The 22328-nt window shown below is 40.8% G+C and overlaps 1 protein-coding gene across 2 annotated transcripts in view; it reads right to left on the bottom strand.

Annotated features, from left to right (window-relative positions):
* The window catches only part of LOC140714717 (E3 ubiquitin-protein ligase rnf213-alpha-like), a 175757-nt gene extending 161212 nt beyond the window's left edge, over window positions 1-14545 (bottom strand). For both annotated transcript variants that reach the window (XM_073026215.1, XM_073026217.1), the window contains exons 1-6: window positions 14479-14545; window positions 8346-8526; window positions 3978-4128; window positions 3403-3587; window positions 1927-2080; window positions 1401-1600 (exon numbers count right to left, since the gene is read on the bottom strand). In XM_073026215.1, the coding sequence (XP_072882316.1) occupies window positions 1401-1600; window positions 1927-2080; window positions 3403-3587; window positions 3978-4128; window positions 8346-8513 (858 nt within the window). In that variant the 5' untranslated portion in view covers window positions 8514-8526; window positions 14479-14545. The remainder of the gene's footprint in view (window positions 1-1400; window positions 1601-1926; window positions 2081-3402; window positions 3588-3977; window positions 4129-8345; window positions 8527-14478) is intronic.
* Window positions 14546-22328: the final 7783 nt, after the last annotated feature.

Below are 22328 nucleotides of genomic sequence, written 5' to 3'. Positions count from 1 at the left end.
TGGGTCGATGCATATTTTGGATTGGTATTCTTCCTTCTGATGTTTGAGCATGATATCAATGCTCTAGTCTTGGAGACCTTCAGCCAGAATCCTCTGCAGATTCCACAAGGGGGTCAGACTTCTCAGTTTAGGCAGTTTTCAACAAACCTATGCCTTTCCTGACCTCCTTGACAACTTTAGCTTGAAACCACAGATAAAGCTGTTACAGACTTCAAGACACCACTTCACAGCCCGATACCTCAGATCACCTTGACCAGACTGAGAGATCACATGGGCTTACTGCAGAGGAGTTTTGCACAAACCATGATTCAAAACTATCATCTTTAATTGCATCACAGAATGTTTTTGCATTCTCAAAATTTGAGCTCCAGAACGATTTAATCTTACAACATTACAAATGCAAAATATCTGTTTTCTCCAGAATTCTAGCCCTGTATCGAAGCATCTGAACTTTGGTTCAGAAAAACTTATCCCTCTTGTTCCTCGGTCTCCATCACCACGGACCCACTGCTGGAACCATTATTCATTCAGAGTAATATGAAACAGAATAAGAGGAGGAGTCAGACCATCAGCCACTTCATCCACTCCACCAATCAGTAAGATTAAGGCTGATCAAATGCCAAGACACTTCCTGCTCCCTCCCTATACCCCAGCTCCCTTTTGGTTTAAATGCTTTCAATCTTCATTTCCAGGCACGCAATGACACTACGTCCACAAATGACTGAGGTAGAAACTTGCAAAAAGTTGTTATATTTATGAAAAGAAATTCCTCCTCATTTCAGTCTTAAAAGGTAACTATGTTTTCTCCAATTATCTTTCAGAAAAATCCTCTCAGTAGTCAATTTGTCAATTCTCATCAGAATATTAGTCTCTGATCTTCACATCACACCTGAAGTGTTCTTTCCTGGACATTTCTCCGGTCTGAGCTGAGCCCATAATGATCATATTCCCCATTGTCCTCCTTGATTCATTCCCCCAACTAACCCTGTTGGTATCTATCTTCTCACTTCAGAAGAGAAGCACTCTATTCCACCTGTGCATTTCATTTCCCCCTACTCTTACGAACTGTTCAACCTACTCCAAACCAGCATAACATCTCTCGCCAAACTCACCTCATTCAGCCTCTATCTCCTTCACCACAGTCCCAGACAGACTTGAAAAGTGGAACGTTGATTGTTCCACTTCCAGACACTCTAGACTCTAAATTATGCAGAACTAATATAATTACTTAATAAATATTACTTCATTGCCCTCTGCTAACATTTTGGGCACTTTAACAGCTTAAAATAACACTTCTGCTATGAGAACTATGTGAAAATATTTAGATCAAGGTTCTTACCCACTGCCATTCTTTCCAGTCTTTGATTCCAGAATATCTCATTCTGTTATTCCATACATACCCTCTTTGATCGCTTGCTTTCCACGATGTTAGTATTGGTGGCAGTCTCCTTATCAGCAAGTGCAGCTTTTGTCTGGCCATCCAATCCACCGACACTCTTCTCCCCATCTTGGCTTGTGAGTTCAGCGCCAGATACTCTGCATGTTTTCTGCATGTCAGGCACGTTCTGCTCCGCTGGATGAGCCTGAACATCCAACACACCTGAAAACAGAAAATCAAGTTGAGGAATCTCAGCTCATTGGACCTGAAGTCCATGTGCTCGTACTTGGTGTTCTTGGACAACAGAATAGAAACATCATCAAATACTGCTGAATTGAACATGCTAGAGAATATGCCAGATACCCGCCCCCAACACTTGTTCTTTTAAATCACTAACTCAGGTCATTTGAAGCAACGTATTCACCTATATTTCCAATGCTTTTAACGTTTATTCATCAGACCCAACTTGAATTTTAAGCATAGCCAACTCCCTTCACTATAAATTTTCCAATGTCCTGCATTTCTAAAAAATAATTTCAGGTATCTACCTTCTGAGGTTCGTCCAGGATTATTGACCCCATTATGGCGATTTACAGCCTCATTTTTGGTTGAATCCGCAGAGGGTGTTTTCTCAGGCGATTCCGCTAACGCAACAGAAGGTTCATCGTTTCCTCTTTTCTTTCCAGCTTTACTCTTGTCTTTCTGCATCCGACAGAAATAGCTCATCAGTCCTGAAGCCCTGTCACTCTGCAATGGATTTAGTTTTGTGGGGAGAATACGAACCAACCCCAGTACCATAAGAGTATCACTCATTGCCATCTGTTCCTGCCAGTTCTGTACACCAGCTTAACAAGCGACAGAGCTATGCTTACCACTACTATCATAATTTCACACAACGTGCCCATGAGTACTGCACCCCAGTGCTACACAACGAAAGATTCTGGCCCACCAACTCTTGCAAATGGAAGACAGGCATTTTAGATGGCATGGACAAATTGGACAGATGGGCCTATTTCAGTGCTGCATTGCTCTCTGACTGCAAAATGCTACCCACTCTTTATGGGATTCTCAACAGTTGACAATAATGACACTGGACAGTACAAGTTGAGACCTGCAGCACTTCGGAATGTTATACCTCCTCCTGATTTTTGAGCATGGTCTCAGTACTCGAGCCCTAGAAATTTTCCACCAGAATCCTCTGTAGATTCCTCAGGGGATGAAAATATTCAATTTAAGTGACTTCCAATAAGCCCTATTCCTGTCCTGATCTCCTTACACTTGTGACTTGACAGCTTTAAGTTTGGAGCCACAGCTTAAACTGAGATGGGCTTTGAATCACTGCTTCAAGACTTGATGCCACAGAGCAACTTGACCAGACTGAAAAATCACAAAGGACACTGGGCTTGGTGCAAGGGAGTTTCTCACACATCACCCTAAATGTCAACACTAACATCTCTAAATCACACCCTAGACCTACATTTTCTGAAAATATGCTCCGGGAAAACACCTTTCAGTGATCAACCTGAAATTACCCTTAGAATCATAATGCCCTCAGCCATCACTTCACAATTGTATTCCTCTCTTGGTCCAGGTCCTTGGGAGGTTCTCAGTCCACAATGACTTCAAATCTCCCCCTTGATCTGACTTCTTCCTTCAAAACGAAATCACTCTCGTCCACCTGTGGGTTTCACTTTCCCCAACTCATCCCACCTATTCTGTCTATTCCACAACAATACTGAACCTCTCTCCAACTCCCTTCATTTAGTCTTTTTCTCCAAGACTCCAGTTAAATTTGAAAAAGGAAACATTGATTATTTTGTTCACAGAAATTTTGGACAATAATTTCTGTAAGAAACCAACTAACACATACGATTATATTTCTTCTGCTATCTTCTGGCAAAATTAACAGTACAAAATAACACTTTTACTATAATAACTATGTGAGAATACTTAGATCAATGTGCTTGTCTATCTAGTCCTTTTCAGCCTTTGATTCTTGAATAATCATCTTGTTCTGAACGTACCTTCTTTGATCGCCTGCTTTCCACGAAGTTGGCTGTCTCCATTTGGGAAGACGAGTCCTTCTTATCGGCAAGTGCAGCTTCTGTTTTGTGAGGTGATCCATCAACGTCCTTTTCCCCACACTGGCTTGGGGGACCAGTAATGGATCCATCACTTGTCACTGGGTGAGCTGGAACATTCATCGCATCTGATAACAGAAAGTCAAATTGTGGAATCTCTATTCACATCATCACGACTGCTCCATTCCATTTTAACATAGGACCTTAATTTTATGTACTTGTCCTTGATGCCCTTGGCAAAGGTTCAACTTAACAATTACACTCTCCATCTTTCACTGGGTCTTCAAGGGGATACACTGGAGCACAATAGCTCCATGTTCCTCCAAGTGACCAATCCAAGCTACTTACATAAATTTGGAATAATGTACCTCCAATAATTTCCTGTATTTTTAATAAAGCAAATTTTGGGCTAACTCTGCTCCACCATTAGACCTCACCTGGACATTACACAAAACCAAGCTCACTCATTGTACGTTGCTCCTCACCTTATAATCCCTTAAAGTAATTTTATTACCGACCTTCTGTTGTTCTTTGACAGATGTTGGCCTCCTCTTGGCACTTCACAGCCTCATCTTGTGTGGAACCCACAGCGATTGTTCCCTCAGGTAAGCAAGATGATTTCTCCAACACAACAGAGGTCTCAGCATTTCCATCCTGCTTCCTACATTTCTGTATCGCAAAAGAAAGGTTATCAACCCCAAAGCCTCAGTTCTGTAATAGATTCGGTTTTTAAAGGTTGAATATGAAACGTCTGCCTTTTCTAATATAGATGATATATTTAATGAAACCATTTGTCCTCTTTAAGAATCTCATCCACAATCTTCATCAGCACAGGTGCAGCACAAGGCTGTGCGATCAGCCCCCTACTCTACTTGCTTTACACTTATGACTGTGTAGCTAAGAACAACTCCAATACCATATTCAAGTTTGCTGATGACATCACTGCCATTGGCCAAATCAAAGGTGGTGTCGAATCGGCATATAGGAGGGAGACAGAAAATCTGGCTGAATGGTGCCATAACAACAACCTCTTACTCAATTTCAGCAAGACCGAGAAGCTGCTTATTGACTCCAGGAGGAGGCAACAAGAGATCCAAGTGCCAGTCCTCATCAGAGGATCAGAGATGCAGTGGATCAGCAACTTTATATTCCTCAGTGTTAATCATTTCAAAGGACCAGCTCTGGATGAAGATAATCAAATCAAGTTTAATTATCATTCAATTGTACATAGATACAGCTGAATGAAAGCTTTCTTCTGGGGAAAAGGTGCAAAACATAGCGAGCAAAGAAAACATACTTATGCAAAAAAAAATCTATAAACCAAGACCCTGAGCGTCATGACCTGCAATTGATGGTACAGTCTCCTGGCAATGCACAGAGGCACACAATCCGGCATGTCAGTCCACCAATTGAACACGGGAAAGCAGCACTGACAGGAGAGGCCAGTCCCTAGCTGAGCGCATCTCCTCACCGGGTCTGCAGCAGCAGGCAAACCCACGGCTTGAGGCCTATTCTCCCGACATCTGAGGCTCCACAGGTCCCATAGCACCTGTGTCACCACCAAACAAGGGAATCAGGCCAACGGCAACTTACATTAATAATGTCTAACAGTCCTGCGATCCAAGTGAAACGTCCAAGTCAATCATCCACAGTTATCTGCACGCCGCCTTCATGCACTGACTCTGAGATGTCTTTGAGTAGCAGGCAGCAACACGTTCTGCCACCAGATCAGCTCCTCCGAACCCAAACCAGCACCTCCGACATCCCGACCAGCTCCACTGACATCCTGATGGGCTCCTTCCCCAACATCCTGGCCAGCCCCTTCGACACCTCAGCCCGCTCCGCTACTGACACCAGTCCAGCTACTCCGATCAACAAGCAGCTCAATGATGGGCAGCCCTGTAGTACCCGAGGCTCAAAGTAGAAATGGATCATAAAAAACACATCCACCAAAGATAAAGGCCACTGAGTGCAAACATGTTGCCTTCTCAGCAGAAGTCTGAAGAACAATTACGAAGAAAGCTACTTCCTTGGGAGTTTGCGAAGTTTCGGCACAACACCTATAACTCTGACAAACTTCTATAGATGTGTAGTGAAGAGTATATTGACTGGCTGTATTACAGCTTGGTATGGAAACATCAATGTTCTTGAATGGAAAACTGATCTTGAAGCCCTCCCCATCATTGAGTAAGTCTACACAAAGCATTGTTGCAAGTAAGCAGCATCCATCATCAAGGTCCCCTGCTACCCAAGACATGCTGATATCAGGAGGAAGGCACAGGACCCTCAGAACTCACATCACCAGGTGCAGGAACAATTATTACCCTTCAATCATCAGGCTCTTGAACCAAAGGGAATAAATTCACTCAACTTCACTTGTCCAATCATTGATATACTGCCAGAACCTATGGTCTCACTTTCAAGGACTCTTCATCTGATGTTCTCAATATCTGTTAGTTAGTTAGTTAGTTATTATTATTATTGTTTCTTTCTTTTTGTATTGTAGAGTTTGTTTTCTTCTGCACATTGGTTAAATGCCCAAATTGGTGAGGTCCTTTCATTGATTCTATTATGGTTATTATTCAATTATAGTCTTATTGAGTATGCCCACAAGAAAATGGATCTCATATGGTGACATGTAGGTACTTTGATAATAATTTCATTTTGATTTTTGAATAATAAAGATTTTTTAAAACATCTGAATTAATCTATTAGCCTTCTTAAGATGAAAAATATTTCAGCTGTTTAGAAAAGAGTTTCCCCAACAAGTATATGATGCATTTTAACCTACTTAGCTGCGTTGTACTGTGGAATATACACAAAGTGGGAAGTAAGTCTAATAATCCAATCCCAAGTATATATGCTGTCCAGCTTCCATCTTCTGACAGACCCCTCTTCATCCTTTTGTTTCATAATAGATGGTAGTTTGCAATATGGATCAAATTTCAGGAGTGTCAATTCACCAAGGAGAGCTACGCTGTTGGAAACTGTACCTTACAGGTGGAAGATTAAAATAAGGTGCCTTAGGGAGCTAGCAAAGGGACCATGGTAAATTTGCAAAGCACATCATCCTATTTAACGTACGCAAAATTCTGGAGGAACTCCCCAATCAGGAAGGGGGGAGGACACCAGCATAAGAAGGTAGGGAGCAGGGAAGAAATACAAGCTGGCAGGTGAGGCAGAAAGCCGGCTTTGCCTATCACATTTGAGCTAGCTTAAGTACCTTGCCTAATCAAGGATACACTTGCTCTAGAAGGAATACAGTTGCACATTGGTTCATAGAGAGATATATCATTGTATATTGGAAAAACGAGTGGTAACCCAACTAATATGTATAAAGCTCAAAGAAGACTTCATAAGGTAAATAGGAGGATACATTGCCTTGACTGAGGAGTCCAGAACTAGTGATCACTAAGATCAGCAATTTGATGCTGAAATGAGGTGGAATTTCTTCATTCAGAGGGCAGTGAATATTTGGACTTCTCTACCCACTGCAATGCACAGGCTCAGTCATAGTATTCGTAATGGTGATAGGTAGTCTTTGGCCCACAATTCAAACCTCTTCAGTAATCCACTGTTAGTAGCTTATTGAAGGTCATAAACTGGAATTGCCTTCTGATGCTCCACCATCTCCCACTCTCACTTTTAAAGCAAACCTCTGCACTCGAAACATTTCCTCGATGTCCATGTTTGTTTGACTGCACCCTTGTGAAGTGTACAGAGACTTTTTCCTGAAGTAAAGGCAGTGAAATGATGTAGGTTCCCAACGGGGTGGGGAGTAGCTATGACAGAGACAGAGTTAATGTTGCAGCATGCAGAGCTTCTGTCAGTATGGTAAAAGTTGCTTTTCAGATGACTGCTATCATGGGATCATATTCAACGTTGCCTTGTGCACATGTCCTGTACAAAGTCTGACAAATCTAGTGCACGATGAGACTTTCCTATCAGACATTCCTTAACCTACACAAAAACCCTGCCACTGTTCCTGGCCAACCAGGATTAATGTCACATCGGACTACTTTTAGAAATGCAACCAGTTGCCATGATAATTATTTGATACGAAAACCAAAGTGGCATGGCAGGTAACGGTTTAGCGCCATCAGTTTACAATACCAGCTATCAGTGATCAGGGTTCAATTCCCACCACTGTCTGTAAGGAGCTTGTGCACTCTCCCTGTGACCGCATGGGTGTCAAAGTTCAAAGCAACTTTGTTATCAAAGTACAAATTTGTCACCACATACAACCCTGAGATTCATTTTCTTGTGGGCATACTCAACAAATCCTCTGGTGCTCCAGTTTCCTCCCACGTTCCAAGGATGTACGAGTTAGGTTAGTAAAGTGAGGGTGTGCTATGGTTACACTGCAGGTTGCTCCCAGCTGTGTTGGCTGTTGATGCAAACAACACATTTCACTATATGTTCTGGCATATACGTGACAAATAAAACTAATCATATACCCAGAAGATTCTGCAGATGCTGGAAATCCAGAGCAACATGCAAAAAAAAATGCTAAAGCACTAGAGGAACTCAGCAGGTCAGGCAGCCCCTATGGAGGGGAATATGCAGTTGACGTTTCAAACCAAGACCATTCATCATTATCTATGAATGTGAAAAACTGCGTGATACAGCGTAATTACACAGCGTACTGCATAATTTAAATCATCACAACTTTTCCAACATTCATAAATGTGTCACATCCAACAACACCCTTTACTCTATCCCATGCATTTTGTTTCAAGAATGTACCTGTGACAGTAATTAAAATGGATATTAGTGGATTCTGGAAGACAAGCGTTTTCTCTGTGAAACCTTCAGCAAAAAACACAGAATCTGTTTCCCTACAAGCTAATATCCTAACAGCGGTAGACACCGAGATAATCACTTACAGTTTCAGGTGCGACAACACCATCAGCGTCTCTGATTTCCACTGCAGTTGAAGCGAGCTCCAACACATTTGATGCTGAACAAGGAAAGCGATCAGCAAGTGACAATGATGCGTCCAGTAAAGATGCTTTCTGGCGTTCTTGGGACATTTCGGCAATATTATCTTCCATCTTAATGCAACATCTACAAAGGTTTTACAAAGTTCCTTTTTATTGAAATAATATCTGCATAATTATCATTGCATTTAAAAGCTACCAGCATGTGAATGAAACAGTATGATATACATAAATTTAGTGGACACTTTATTAGGCACAAGACTGGAACCCAGTGTGGTCTTCCACTGCTGTAACGCAATCACTTCAAGGTCCAACATGTTAATGGTATTTTTATTTCAGTTTTGTTTTTCTAAATGGAAAGTTTGCTGCACCATCTCAGTCATTCCTGTGAATCGGAAAGCATATACAAGACAGACTCCCTTTCCTAAAGCATATTAGGTTTTACTAGTAATCTCGCACTACTTCATTGTCCCAAACCTATTCCAGTAACTGAATTTCATCTTCCCAACCAACTTAGTGGGGTTGAAATTGTATCGCCACATGTTTTTGTCAGAATCTGATTTATTTTCATTGGCGTACACTCAGTGGCCACTTTACCAGGTACATCTTTCAGCCAAGTGTGGTCTTCTGCTGCTGTATCTCATCCACTTCAAGGTTTGACACGTTGAGTATTCAGAGATGCTCTTCTGCACACCACTGTTGAAACAAGTAGTTATCTGATTTATTGTTGCCTTCCTGTCGACGTGAACCAGTATGACCATTCTCCTTTGACATTTCTCACTCACAAGGTGTTTGCCCACAAAACCGCCACTCACTGTTTCTTTTTTTTCCCCACACCATTCTCTATAAACTCTAGAGACTGTTGTGCATGAAAATCCCAGGTGATCGGCAGTTTCTGAGATACTCAATCCACCCTGTCTAGCACCAATCATCATTCCATGGCCAAAGTAATATAGATCAAATTTCTTCCACATTCCAACCACTGAACCTCTTGACCATGCCTACATGCTTTAATGCGGAGTTGTTGTCACACGATTAACTGTTTAGATGTTTTCATTAACGAGCAGGTGTACAGGTGTACATCATGAAGTGGCCACTTGAGTGTACATTATCAATCTGTATGATATTTCACATTAAAACATCCCACTGAGTTTTACAAAGTCAGGGGCAGGGAGGGGAGCGGAATACAGCGTAATGGACTTTGAGACAGTAAAGTTAAAGAAGGTAAACAAAACTTTGGCAAATACTGTAACTGGGATTGAATACAGAGCAACATAGAAAAAATAGAGAGGCCCTGTGAGGGTAGGCGGATAGTGGCAGGTTCAGGGAGCAGAACTAGCATAGGTGAATCTTTCATCCCCAATCCGGAGGCACAACAGACAGAGATAATCGGGAAAATAGTGCAGGGAATTTTAATAAGGCCACTTAACAAAAGGCCTGCAGCATAAGCATTTGGTAACAGTGGAGAGGCTGTAGAGAGGTAGTGGAGCTGATCTATGGAACAAATGGGAAATTGTTCAACCTTTGTCACCTACACTCCAGAACCAAGTCCACTCCAACCTCAGTCGAAGGAAGTAGCATACAGATGGTATGTGTCCAAGGAAGCCAGTCTACAAGTCCTTGCTTACTCGTACACAGTGAAATAGGAGTAATGGAAGTTGGGAGTGATTGTGGCACATTTAATAAAATTATAACACCAATTTTTCCTCCCCTCCCCTTCCAGTATTTCACAGGGACCAATCCCATTCACTGTTCTTTTGTCCATTTTCCTACTCACAATGATACCACCCAATGTTACGGCATTTCCCCCTGCAACTGCAGATGATAAAACTCTTGTCCTTTCACGTTTCCCTTCCTACCATCCAGCAACCCTTTCAAGATGTAGCAATGATTCATTTGCACTTCTTCCAATCCAGTGTACAGGTGGCCCCCCGTTTTTCGAACGTTCGCTTTACGACATCTCGCTGTTACGAAAGGCCTACATTAGTACCTGTTTTCGCTAACCAAAGAGGATTTTTGCTTTTACGAAAAAAGACGCCCGCTTTATACGTGTGTTTACCCCAAGAAAGACTACAATGACTGTGAAGCCTTGTGCGGGCAGTCGTTTGTGCATGCGTATACGTGTGTATGCATGTATGTGCGTATGCGTTTACTTGCTGATTCTTTTTCTCCAAATCAATTTCATCTCGCTGTCTTCCCGATTTTGATAAGTGAAACTACACCATACATACAATATTTCTACTTTATCGAGACTATATATTTATCATATCTTTCCTGCTTTTACTATATGTTAGTGTTATTTTAGGTTTTATGTGTTATTTGGTATGATTTGGTAGGTTATTTTTTGGTCTGGGGACGCTCAGAAATTTTTCCCATATAAATTAATGGTAACTGCTTCTTCGCTTTATGATATTTCGGCTTACGAACGGTTTCATAGGAACGCTCTACCTTCGGATAGCGGGGAGAAACCTGTACTAAGTTCAGTGTTCATTGTACCATGTTTAGTGTTTACTCTGTCATCTTCTCTACTTTGGACAAACCAAACAGACTGAGTGACAATTTTAATGACCCCTGCATTCAGAGCACAGGGTGATCTCCAGCTTCCAGTTGCCTGTCACTTTAATGTTTCATCACACTCCCACGCTGACATATTGGTATGTAGCTGCCTGTACTGTTAGAATGAGACCCAATTTGATTTCTCAGTCTATATCAGTCGTCAAATTGTTGGGGTTTGTTCTCCTTTTCTCCTCTCTGGAATGGACGGTAACCCAGCCTGAGTTCTTGGGTGTATCTTCCAACTCTATTTTGTAACTCTTTTGTCTATGTTCTTCTTGCTCCCATTAACAATATAATCATGTTTACAGCTTATCCCCATGGTCACCTTGGTTCCACCCTATCAGAGATTTCTCCTCCGCCACCTAATCTGTATCTTAACAAACTACTTTTGTCTCCTTCCCAGGTCTGAGGAAGGATCTTCAACCTGAAATGTTAACACTGTTTCTCTTCCCACCAAAGATCTGAGTACTTATAGCATTTTCTGTTTTTAGTTTAGAACTATACCAGTTAAACTATTGAGTTCACTGGAGGGAAATGTCTCAAGGGGAAGACTGTATCTTTATTAATTTTACTCATACAAGTTGTTTCATGTGTTTTCATCAATTTTATAAGATGTTTTGAAATGCAATCGATTTCAAATAGTGTGCAACTCATTCTTATTGATGCTAAATAGAGTGTAACTCATTCTAAACATCAGAAATATTGAGAAAGATTCAAGTAATTTGTAGGCTTTGACAGCTGGTTAAGCTGAGGCATTTTCAGCAATATTATTGGAATATGAAATGCCAGTAGAACTCAGCAGGTCACATAGCATCTATGGAAAGAAGACCTTTCATCAGGTTGGAAGGGTTTGTTCTGCACCTCCTGTTTCTGACCTTCTCCCTCAGCTAGAAAGCTCTAGTGCAATGTCGGACTACATTGATGAGAATCTTCATGGGCATAGCCAAGTTAAGTGTGGACATGCTAAGAAAGCAATGGAGTGTGCAGACAATCCAAAGCTGTCCGCAGGATCTAGTCCAATATCATTAAAATCCTGCCTCAACAAGTACCTGAACCCATTGCAATTTGCCGATAGCCACGATAGGTCAATGGCAGGTGCAATCCCAATGGCTCTTCACACGGCCTTAGAGCACCCGGACAACACAAATGCCTATATCACGATGCTGTTCATCGACTATAGCTCAGCATTTAACACCATCATTCCCACAATCCTGATTGAGAAGTTGCAGAACCAGGGCCTCTGTACCTCCCCCTGCAACTGGATCCTTAACTTTCTAACCAGAAGACCACAATCTGTGTGGATTGGTGATAACATCTTCTCCTCACTGACGATCAACATTGGTGCACCTCAGGGGTGTGTGCTTAGCCCCCTGTTCTACTCTCTCTATACTCATGACTGTGTGGCTAGGCATAGTTCAAATACCAGCTATAAATTTGCTGATGATACAACCATTGCTGGTAGAATCTCAGATGGAGACAAGAGGGCGTACAGGAGTGAGATATGCCAACTAGTGGAATGGTGTTGTAGCAACAACCTTGCACTCAATGTCGGGAGCTGATTGTGAACTTCAGGAAGGGTAAGACGAAGGAACACATACCTCATAGAGAGATCAGACACAGAGAGAGTGAGCATTTTCAAGTTCCCAGGTGTTAGGATCTCTGAGGACCTAACCTGGTCCCAACATATCGATGCAATTATAAAGAAGGCAAGACAGCGACTATACTTCATTAGGAGTTTGAAGAGATTTGGCATGTCAACAAATACACTCAAAAACTTCTATAGATGTATGGTGGAGAGCATTCTGGCAGGCTGCATCACTGTCTGGTATGGGGGGTGGGGGGGGGGGCGCTACGACACTGGACCAAAAGAAGCTGCAGAGGGTTGTAAATCCAGTCAGCTCCATCCTGGGTACTAGCCTACAAAGTACCCAGGACATCTTCAAGGAGCGGTGTTTCAGAAAGGCAGTGTCCATTATTAAGGACCTCCAGCACGCAGGATATGCCCTTTTGTCACTGTTACCATCAGGTAGGGGGTACAGAAACCTGAGGACACACACTCAGTGACTCAGGAACAGCTTCTTCCCCTCTTCCATCCCATTCCTAAACGGACATTGAACCTGTGAATATTATCTCACTTTTTAAATATTTATTATTTACATTTTTTGCACGATTGTTAATCTACTCAATATATATATATATATATATATATATATATATATACTGTAATTGATTTATTATTATTTTATTTCTTTTTCTTCTATATTATGTATTGCATTGAACTGTCTCCGCTAAGTTAACAAATTTCATGATACCTGACGGAGATAATAAATCTGGTTCCGATTCATTGTTATCACGTAATTCACAATCACCAGAACAAGAAAATGAAAGTGAAACTAAAATAGCTGCTCTCTTAGTCAATGAATTCGATGTTAGTTCTCTATATTAAACTTATTAACCCCAATGCACACAATTAAAATTGAACTTCGAATACAAGGCAGGTCCAGTAACCAAGTGTAAAATGTGCCTCAAAACATGTCCATGTTTCATGAAGACACTTCTTGAGATCTGAATCCAAGTACTGCGCTCGACATTTTCTCTCTGCACACTGCATCTTGCACTGATAGCACCCGGAAAGACAAGCAATAATATTCCATGAATATATCTGTTCCACTGAGAGTGGTAGCCCGCATCAGAACAAAAATCTGGCGACCATTTTACTTTTTCCCCTCTGTCCTTCCGTCGGCCCACACGAAACAAAGTACTTAGCAGCTGAGTTTCGAAAATCGCTTGAAAAAAATTATCTTAACATTTTGCAGGAATATTTCACTGGCAGATTACAGAGCAACTCGGCATGAGCACCTGCAATGGGTACTTATTCATTTATGCCACTTCAAGCATTGCAATGGTGAAACCTAATCAAAGTCAATACTTAATGAACTCCTGCACAAGTTCTTTTTAAAAATTCTTCCCTAATATTCTTCTGGGTGGCGGGGTGGAGATACGTCTCTACCAAAGGAGGAGCAAGGCGCTAGTGGCAGGTCACTTTGGGCAAGGTGTCGCGGCTGCTTTGCCCCCCGACGAGGGGCACGTGAAGCCGTGGTAGCAAGTACTGGATGGTCGAATGGCGCTAGGCGACCACTGACGCTAGGTAGACAATCCCTTAAGAGTATTGACAAATCGAGGGGTCCTCCGTTTAGTAGAGGCAATGGCAATCCAAACTTCTGGAGAAGTATTTGCCAACTTCAATGAGGGTCATGGAGACCATGATCGCCCACGTCATACGACATGCCACATAATGATAATGATGAATCTTTGTATTTAGATGCAGTATGAGTTAGCCTCTATTTAAAGGTCGCACTGCCAAGAGGACCGCATCTTCTCAAGTATTAGTCCGGAGTGAGCCGAGCCCTTTTATTACCGACTCAAAGTCAAGAGTGCCACATAACGACGTGTTTCGGTATTTTTTTTAAAATCACACCAAGTTGGAATTATTACTTTGTAATTAAATATCGTAAGCGCTTACCTACGAGGATACAGTCACCATCTGGATTCTGCAGCCTTCTGTAAACAAGCTGCCGCCCCCGAAGCACTTTCTGTCTCTGATACCCGATTGGCTTGCTTTGCTTGACTCATGTCAGCATCAGCCAATCAAAATAGCCCTGGCCGCATTCGCGCCTATCATAACATGGAAAGGTGTTGTCATTCTGAGGAAACATCTCCGAAGTATGAGCCGCTGATAAAATAATATAAACATATAAATGACAGCTCTTTTTTCGGACGATATGCAGTAAACTAACACTTCAGAATATTTATGGAAGTCTTTTTTTAACCTCCATTAATTTCGTCTCCATCAATTTATTTTAATTTAGAAAATCTGGGGAAATAGAAACGGTTTATAAGCGCTCTTCTGAGTTTCGGTTTCCTCAGCGTGACCAAACCGAACTTCAGCCGCTGGTAAACAATTGTGCGGTGAATCGGTCTTGCAATAAAAACGCCGACAATTGAAGGGATTTAGATCAATAGAAAGGAAGTTAATGTCACTTATGCTCACAGTTCATCATTCATCACTTCTGTATTGTTCGGGCACCCTGTGAGTTCGAACTCACTATTGTTTGCTCGGGAATTTCTGAAAGTTGTTAAGTACTTTTTTGATCAATTTTAGAAGAAGAACGTTTAATATTTATTAAAGCAATATGCCTCATTCTCTCAACTCTGTCCATTGGGAGATGGTTCGCACGCATACATCTCAAAGGCATGAGATTGGGTGGTGACCGCCTTTCAATCACATTGTCATAGCACGTAATTAACATTGTCTGCAGCCCTGAGGATTTCGTCGTATAAGTAACCAATAAAACAGTTCCCTTTCCGTCTTTTTTTTGCATGCAACTGATGGCATCATCGGGATTGTCATGTTTACGTAGATTTAAAGGGATATCCTAAATTTGGAGTCAGTGATTCGTTAAATTTTCATAGTCTACTCCATTGAAATCACCTAAACCAGTAGGAAATTTGTCCTCACTTTAAATTGTTACCCCTGGTTAGGTGAGGTTTGAATTTTTAAATGGGGAACTCACACATAAATGTTGCTCAACAAGCTATCTGGTCCTGAAATTAAGTAAGTAAGTAAGAGTGTGAGTGTGTGTTTGTGTGCTGAAGATGCTGAAATTTTGAAATAAAATAAAAACAGCTAATTCTGGAAATTCTTTGCAGGTCAGACAGCATCCATGGAGACAGAAGCAGGTAACATTTGCCATTGGACACCCTGGCATTTGAGACAATAATACGTACTAGAAAACAGAGTAGCAGAATTATGCCATTCAGCCCTTTGAATTGTGCTGCTATTCCATCATGGCTGATTTATTATCCCTCTCAACCCCATTCTGCTGCCTTCTCCCTATAACCTTTGACACCCTTACTAATCTAGAACCTATCAAAATTGACTTTAAATGTGGCCCCCACAGCCACTTGTGGAAATGAATTCCACAGATTCACCACCCTTTGACTAAACAAAAAATCCTGCTTATCTCTATTCTAAAGTGACTCCCTATTCTACTGCTATGCCCTCTGGTCCTAGGCACTCCACTATAGGAAACATCTCGACATCCACTCTGTCTAGGCCTTTCAATATTCAATAGGTTTCAAGGAGATGCCCCCTCATTCTTCTAAACTCCAGTGAAGGCAGGAGTCTACACTGTCTTAAAGGGAACTGCCCTGCAGCAAGAAAAGATGTAGAGGGCCATTGTCCAGGGTGAACCTGGCATGGCAATACATACTGAGGAATCACTCAGACTGGAAGAAGGCAATCCAAAGGTTTTCAGACACATTGGGAAGAGGAACGTTGATTGAATGGAGAAGGCCTTCTGCGCAAATGGGACACTAACGCAACACTTATAACGACATAGTGTGTCTTATACTATATCACAACAAAGGCATGACTGAAGCACTGCATCAGTAGCGTGAGTTTTCTTTCCACCTCTGTATTAGCTCTGATGTTCCCTAAGGATCTAAGATAGGTAGAGGCATGACAGGTGGAACGTAATCTTGAAGATTGTGAGGTCAGGCATTCTGGGAGGGCAAATAAGGTGCAGAACACATGATGAATGATAGGACCCCAGGAAGTACTAACAAACAGGTGCACATGCCCAAGGATGCTTGAAGGAAGCAGCATAGATGGATAAGGTGATTAAAAAGGCACCTTATCAGTGTGGATAAAGAGCATATTATTAGGGAGCTTATGGTACAATTTTCTGAAAAATTGGTTAGGTCACATCTGGATTACCATCCACCATGCTTTTACCATACTAGCAGAAAGATGTGACTGCATTGGATAGCATGCATTAGAGGTGCCTGTGTACGAGCCTTTCTACTGTAGGAAGAGATATGATGGGTTTGTTCTCTTTGTGGACACAAGAGACTGCAGGTGCTGGAACCTGGAGCAACACACGAGATGCTGAAGGGGCTCAGCGGATCAGGCAGTTCAGAAGGAGGAGGACTTCTCAGATGGCCTGGGTGGAAGGCCTCATCCCAAGAACCGATGTGGCGAAGAAGGACAAAATGCAAAATGGAAGTAGCATCCTTGCCAGTGACAGGGTGGAGGGGTGTGTAATTGGGGTAACAGTGGGAGCCAGTAGGATCATGACAGATTCTGAAAAAGGATGTTATGTGGCAAGTCTTCCGGCTATTCAGTCATCTTCGGAACCCGATCAGACCTCCTAAAATGGTGGATAAGTACTTCTCGTAGTAAAATTACTTTTTCTGGACTCAGACTTTACTTGAATCACTCAGACATTATTCATTGAAACTCTAAGGGTTGTTGACAATCTCTCCCTGGATTTGGTGTGTCTTTTTTAAATAGACGTTCTGTGCTTAATGTTTCCCTATGGACATTTAAATAGTACTTGTGTAATCTATTTTATTCTTGTATAACTTTATCTATAGAGTTCTACAACTGACTCTAACTTGTTTTGGAGGTTTGAAGTCTTTAGTGAAGGCCTCCCTGTTTGTTGGTTCACAGTTTAATTGCTGATTTATTTTTTCTTCTTTTTATTTTTTTTTCTTCACCTTTTTTTAGTCTCTGATTTTTTTTTCTCCTTTCTGTAAATGGTTGATAAGTACTCTTCTTGAATTTATAATTTTCCCCTCCCTCCCTTTTTTTTCCCTTTCTCTTACTTTATTCTTCTATAATTTTTCGCAGGTAGGTTAGTTTTGGTTTTCTTCCGATTTTCTCTGTATTAAGTCTTATATTTCTGCAGAAGATGTTCTAATTTGTAGTTATGTTTTCTAGTGCATAAACTAGTTACTATTTGCTATAGTATTTATACGGAACTGCTGTTAATGACACGGATCTGGAAGTTGTATTTGGGTTAATTTTTTTGGTAGAGCTAGCTGCTTTTTTTGGTAGCCGTCTAGTTTTGGGTTGGGTGGATGGGGTGGATTTTCCAGTTCCAACATCACTCACTGTATTTATTGTTTTTCTTTATTGCTCAGGACATGTTTATGTTTTGATTTTACGAATCTATGTTTACATTTCTGCTCCCAGACTGCTATTGTATTGCTTGACTTTTTATATGCCTGCTGATTTTTATGCATTAGTAATTGATACTGGCTAGTGCACTTAAATTTGTGAGCTGGAATGTAAAGGGATTGAATCACCCTGTTAAAAGGAGGAAGGTATTCTCACATATTAAACAACTCAAAGCTGACATTGCTTTCCTTCAAGAAACTCATATTCGTTGTTTTGATAACTCCCGGCTTCTGTCAAAGTGGGTGGGTCAGCATTTTCATTCATCCTTTGCCGCTAAAGCTAGGGGAGTCTCCATTCTTATTAACTCAAATATTCCTTTTGAACTCCATAATAAAATATCTGATACAAATGGCCATTTTATTATTGTTTCTGGTAAACTATATAACACTAAAGTTGCACTAGCAAACCTGTATGCCCCCAACTTTGATGATGTTAACTTTTTTGAATGTTTTTTTTCCTCACTACCAGACTTAAACTCATACTCTCTTATACTGGGCAGTGACTTCAACTGTTGGTTAGATCCTAATCTGGATCGATCGTCCTCTGTTACCAGATCACCTACTAAATCTGCCTTAGCTATCCAATTGTTTCTCTCTAATTTTGATATCTCTGATATATGGCGTTTCCTTCATCCTACTGAGAGAGATTATTCTTTTTTCTCACATGTTCACCATACCTTCACTAGAATTGACTATTTCTTACTCAATAACCAACTTATTCCATTTGCCCACTCTTGTGACTATCAGAGTATACTGATCTCTGACCATGCCCCAATTACTCTCTCTCTGAACTTTCCTGGTCTCCCTCAGAGGAATAAACACTGGCGGTTTGATTCAACTTTATTATCGGATGATGATTTTTAAAAATTTATTAAGGATCAGATAACCTTTTATTTTAACACTAATACATCACCTGAAGTGCCATCCCAGATGGTCTGGGATGCCATGAAAGCATATCTGAGGGGTCAAATAATCTCTTACACAGCAAATCTCAACAGAAGATCCTGTGCAGATCGATTAGACCTCATTAACCAGATTAAAGAACTGGATCAACTATATGCTCAAACTAAGAACCCTGAACTATACAAGAAGCGCGTTGAACTCCAAACTAAATTTAATCTTCTGTCTACTCAACCTGTCGAACGCCAACTTCTCGAAAGCAAGAGTCGCTTTTACATTCATGGGGATAAGTCTAGTAAATTTCTAGCCAATCAGCTGAGGCGTTCCAAAGCCAAACAACATATTACAAAGATCCGGAAGGAGAACGGAGACCTTACATCGGATCATTTAGAAATTAATGACTCATTTAAAAATTTTTATTCTTGGCTTTATTCCTCTGAATCTTTGAATGACAATATCTCTGTTGATCAATTTTTAAAGAATCTGAATATTCCTTCACTTTCATCTGATTTTAAAGCCAAACTTAACGCGCCTATATCATCAGAAGAAATATCTTTTGCAATTTCTGCACTGTCCTCTGGGAAATCTCCTGGACCTGATGGGTTCCCTGTAGAATTTTATAAATCATTCTCCTCACTTCTTTCTCCTCAGTTACTTTCAGTATTATCTGACTCATTTAATTACGGCAAATTGCCACCCTCTTTCAATGAGGCATCTATTATTCTTCTATTAAAAAAGGGCAAAGACCCAACAGAGTGTTCCTCATATAGGCCGATTTCTTTGCTCAATGTTGATGTAAAGATCTTAGCTAAAGTTTTGGCTCATAGATTAGAAACCGTTATTCCCTCCATTATCTCTGATGACCAATCAGGTTTTATTAAAAACCGTCTCCCTTTTTTTAACATTCGGCGTTTATTCAATATCTTATACTCACCTCCAACTGGGATTCCTGAATGTGTTATTTCCCTCGATGCGGAGAAAGCATTTGATCGTATAGAGTGGAACTACCTTTTTGCAGTCTTAGAAAAATTTGACCTCGGTCCAAGTTTCATCTCCTGGATCAAATTGCTGTACCTGTGTCCTACTGTTTCTGTTTTAACTAATTTTCAGAAATCCCAGGTATTTAATCTCAAATGTGGCACCTGTCAGGGATGCCCCTTAAGTCCCTTTCCCTTTGATTTGGCTATAGAACCTTTGGCGATAGCATTTCGAAATTGTCCTGAATTGACCGGGATTTGGAGAGGGGGTGTTGAGCATAAAGTTTCTCTTTATGCTGATGACTTATTACTCTTTCTCTCAAATCCGTCTACATCCTTACCTTTAATGTTTTCACTTCTTGACCAGTTTAGCTAGATCTCTGGCTATAAACTTAATTTACATAAGAGTGAACTTTTCCCAATTAATAAAGAAGCACAAGAACTAACATTTCATGATCTCCCTTTTAAAGTAGTCCATAATCAATTTACTTATCTTGGAATTACCGTCACAAGGAAGTTTAAAGATCTCTTTCGTGAAAACTTCGCCAATCTTTCATATACTATAAAACAGAGTCTGGTACAATGGTCACCTCTATCTATGTCCTTGGTAGGTCGTATTAATGTTGTTAAAATGTATATTCTCCCCAAATTTTTATATTTATTTCAATCTATCCCAATTTTTATTCCTAAATCTTTTTTTGATCCCTTAGATTCTATTATTTTGTCATATCTGTGGAAGAATAAGCACGCTAGGATTAATAAAATCCATCTCCAAAAATCTAAGAAAGAGGGTGGCATGGCTTTACCTAACTTTCGTTTATATTATTGGGCAGCTAATATATGCTGTGCTACCTTTTGGTCTTTCTTCCACGGCCAACCCGAGTGCCCTAATTGGGTGGCAATGGAGTTGAGCCCCACTAAAGAATTATCTATCTCTGCACTTCTTGGCTCTGGACTCCCTAGTAGTCTGTCCAGATTAATAGCTAATCCTCTTGTTAGACACACTTTGCGTATATGGGCTCAGTTTAGGAAATGCTATGGTTTCCATGGTTTTTCCGTTTCCAGCCCTGTCGCACATAATCACCTTTTTTTACCTACTACGTACGATTCAGCATTCCATGTTTGGTATAGGAAGGGCATTAGACATTTTGAAGATCTTTTCATTGATAATCGCTTTGCTTCTTTTCAGCAGCTCTCTGTTAAGTTCAATCTGCCCAATGCTCATTTTTTTAGATATCTCCAAATTAGACACTTTATTGCTCCTTTAATTCCTAACTTTCCTGAAATGCCTGCGAAAAATGCTATGGACTTATTTCTTTCCATTAATCCACTAGGTAAAGGTTTAATATCAATTTTTCGAGATAAACTAGCAGCCTTACGACAGGCCCCTGTGGATAAAATTAAAATGGCCTGGGAGCAGGATTTAAATATCTCCTTATCCGAGGAGAGCTGGGACTCAGTTCTCAAATCGGTTAACTCAACCTCCCTTTGTGCTCACCATTGCCTTTTACAGTTTAAGATTGTTCATAGAGCCCATATGTCTAAATCTAAACTACCTCGATTCTACCCTGGCATTAGTCCGCTCTGTGATAAATGCAAGAGGGGCGTGGCCTCTCTCATCCATATGTACTGGTTCTGTCCTAGCTTGGAGAAATTCTGGAAAGATGTCTTCACTACGTTATTGTGTATTCTGAATCAGCACCTAGAACCAAACCCCTTAATTGCTTTGTTCGGTTTCTGGGGTGAGACAGATTTACGTCTGAGTCCGACCAAATGCCGAATACTATCCTTTGCCTCTCTCCTGGTGAGACGCTTGATCCTCCTTAGATGGAGAGATGTTGCCCCGCCCACTCATGCTCAATGGCTTAACGACATTATGGCCTGCTTGGACTTCGAAAAAATTCATTATTCAGTTCTCAATTCGGATCTAAAGTTCCATAAGGTCTGGGGACCTTTTATCGAGTACTTTCATAACCTTCCTCTTGACTAGGGTGTTTTTTTTTCTTTTCGGTCCCTTGCTTTCAGCTCCCTTTTTTTTTCCTGGTAGTAGGCATTATTATCCTCTGTTGCTAAATGTATTCACAGTCTGGGAGTTTGACTGTCCTGATTTATACTCTCTATATTGTGTTGTGGTTGGTCTGGAGTTGTTTTTTTTTGTGTTGTGGGGCTTGGGGAGGATACTAAGTTTACTTGTCTTCAATTTAGGTGCTTTTTTGTCAAATTCTCTTCCTTTGTAGCATATTGTCATTGTATGCTTAATTTTGCACTGTATTAATGTTCCTCATTGGGATTTGGGGTTTTTAATTTGTAAAATGTATAGAAAAACTAATAAAAAAATATTTTTTTTTTTAAAAAGGATGTTCTGGATTCCCTGTATGAGCCATTGAGTTTCCCCGGTATTTTGTGTATTGTTCTTTTAAGGGAGTTTTAAGAGAACTTCACTGAGACATGCAAGATTTTGAGTAGATAGGAA

This window comes from Hemitrygon akajei, chromosome 22, assembly GCF_048418815.1.
Source record: "Hemitrygon akajei chromosome 22, sHemAka1.3, whole genome shotgun sequence".
Taxonomy (NCBI): Eukaryota; Metazoa; Chordata; class Chondrichthyes; order Myliobatiformes; family Dasyatidae; genus Hemitrygon; species Hemitrygon akajei.
The sequence above is the reverse complement of the archived record's forward strand: the minus strand, read 5'-3'. Positions and strand labels throughout refer to the sequence as shown.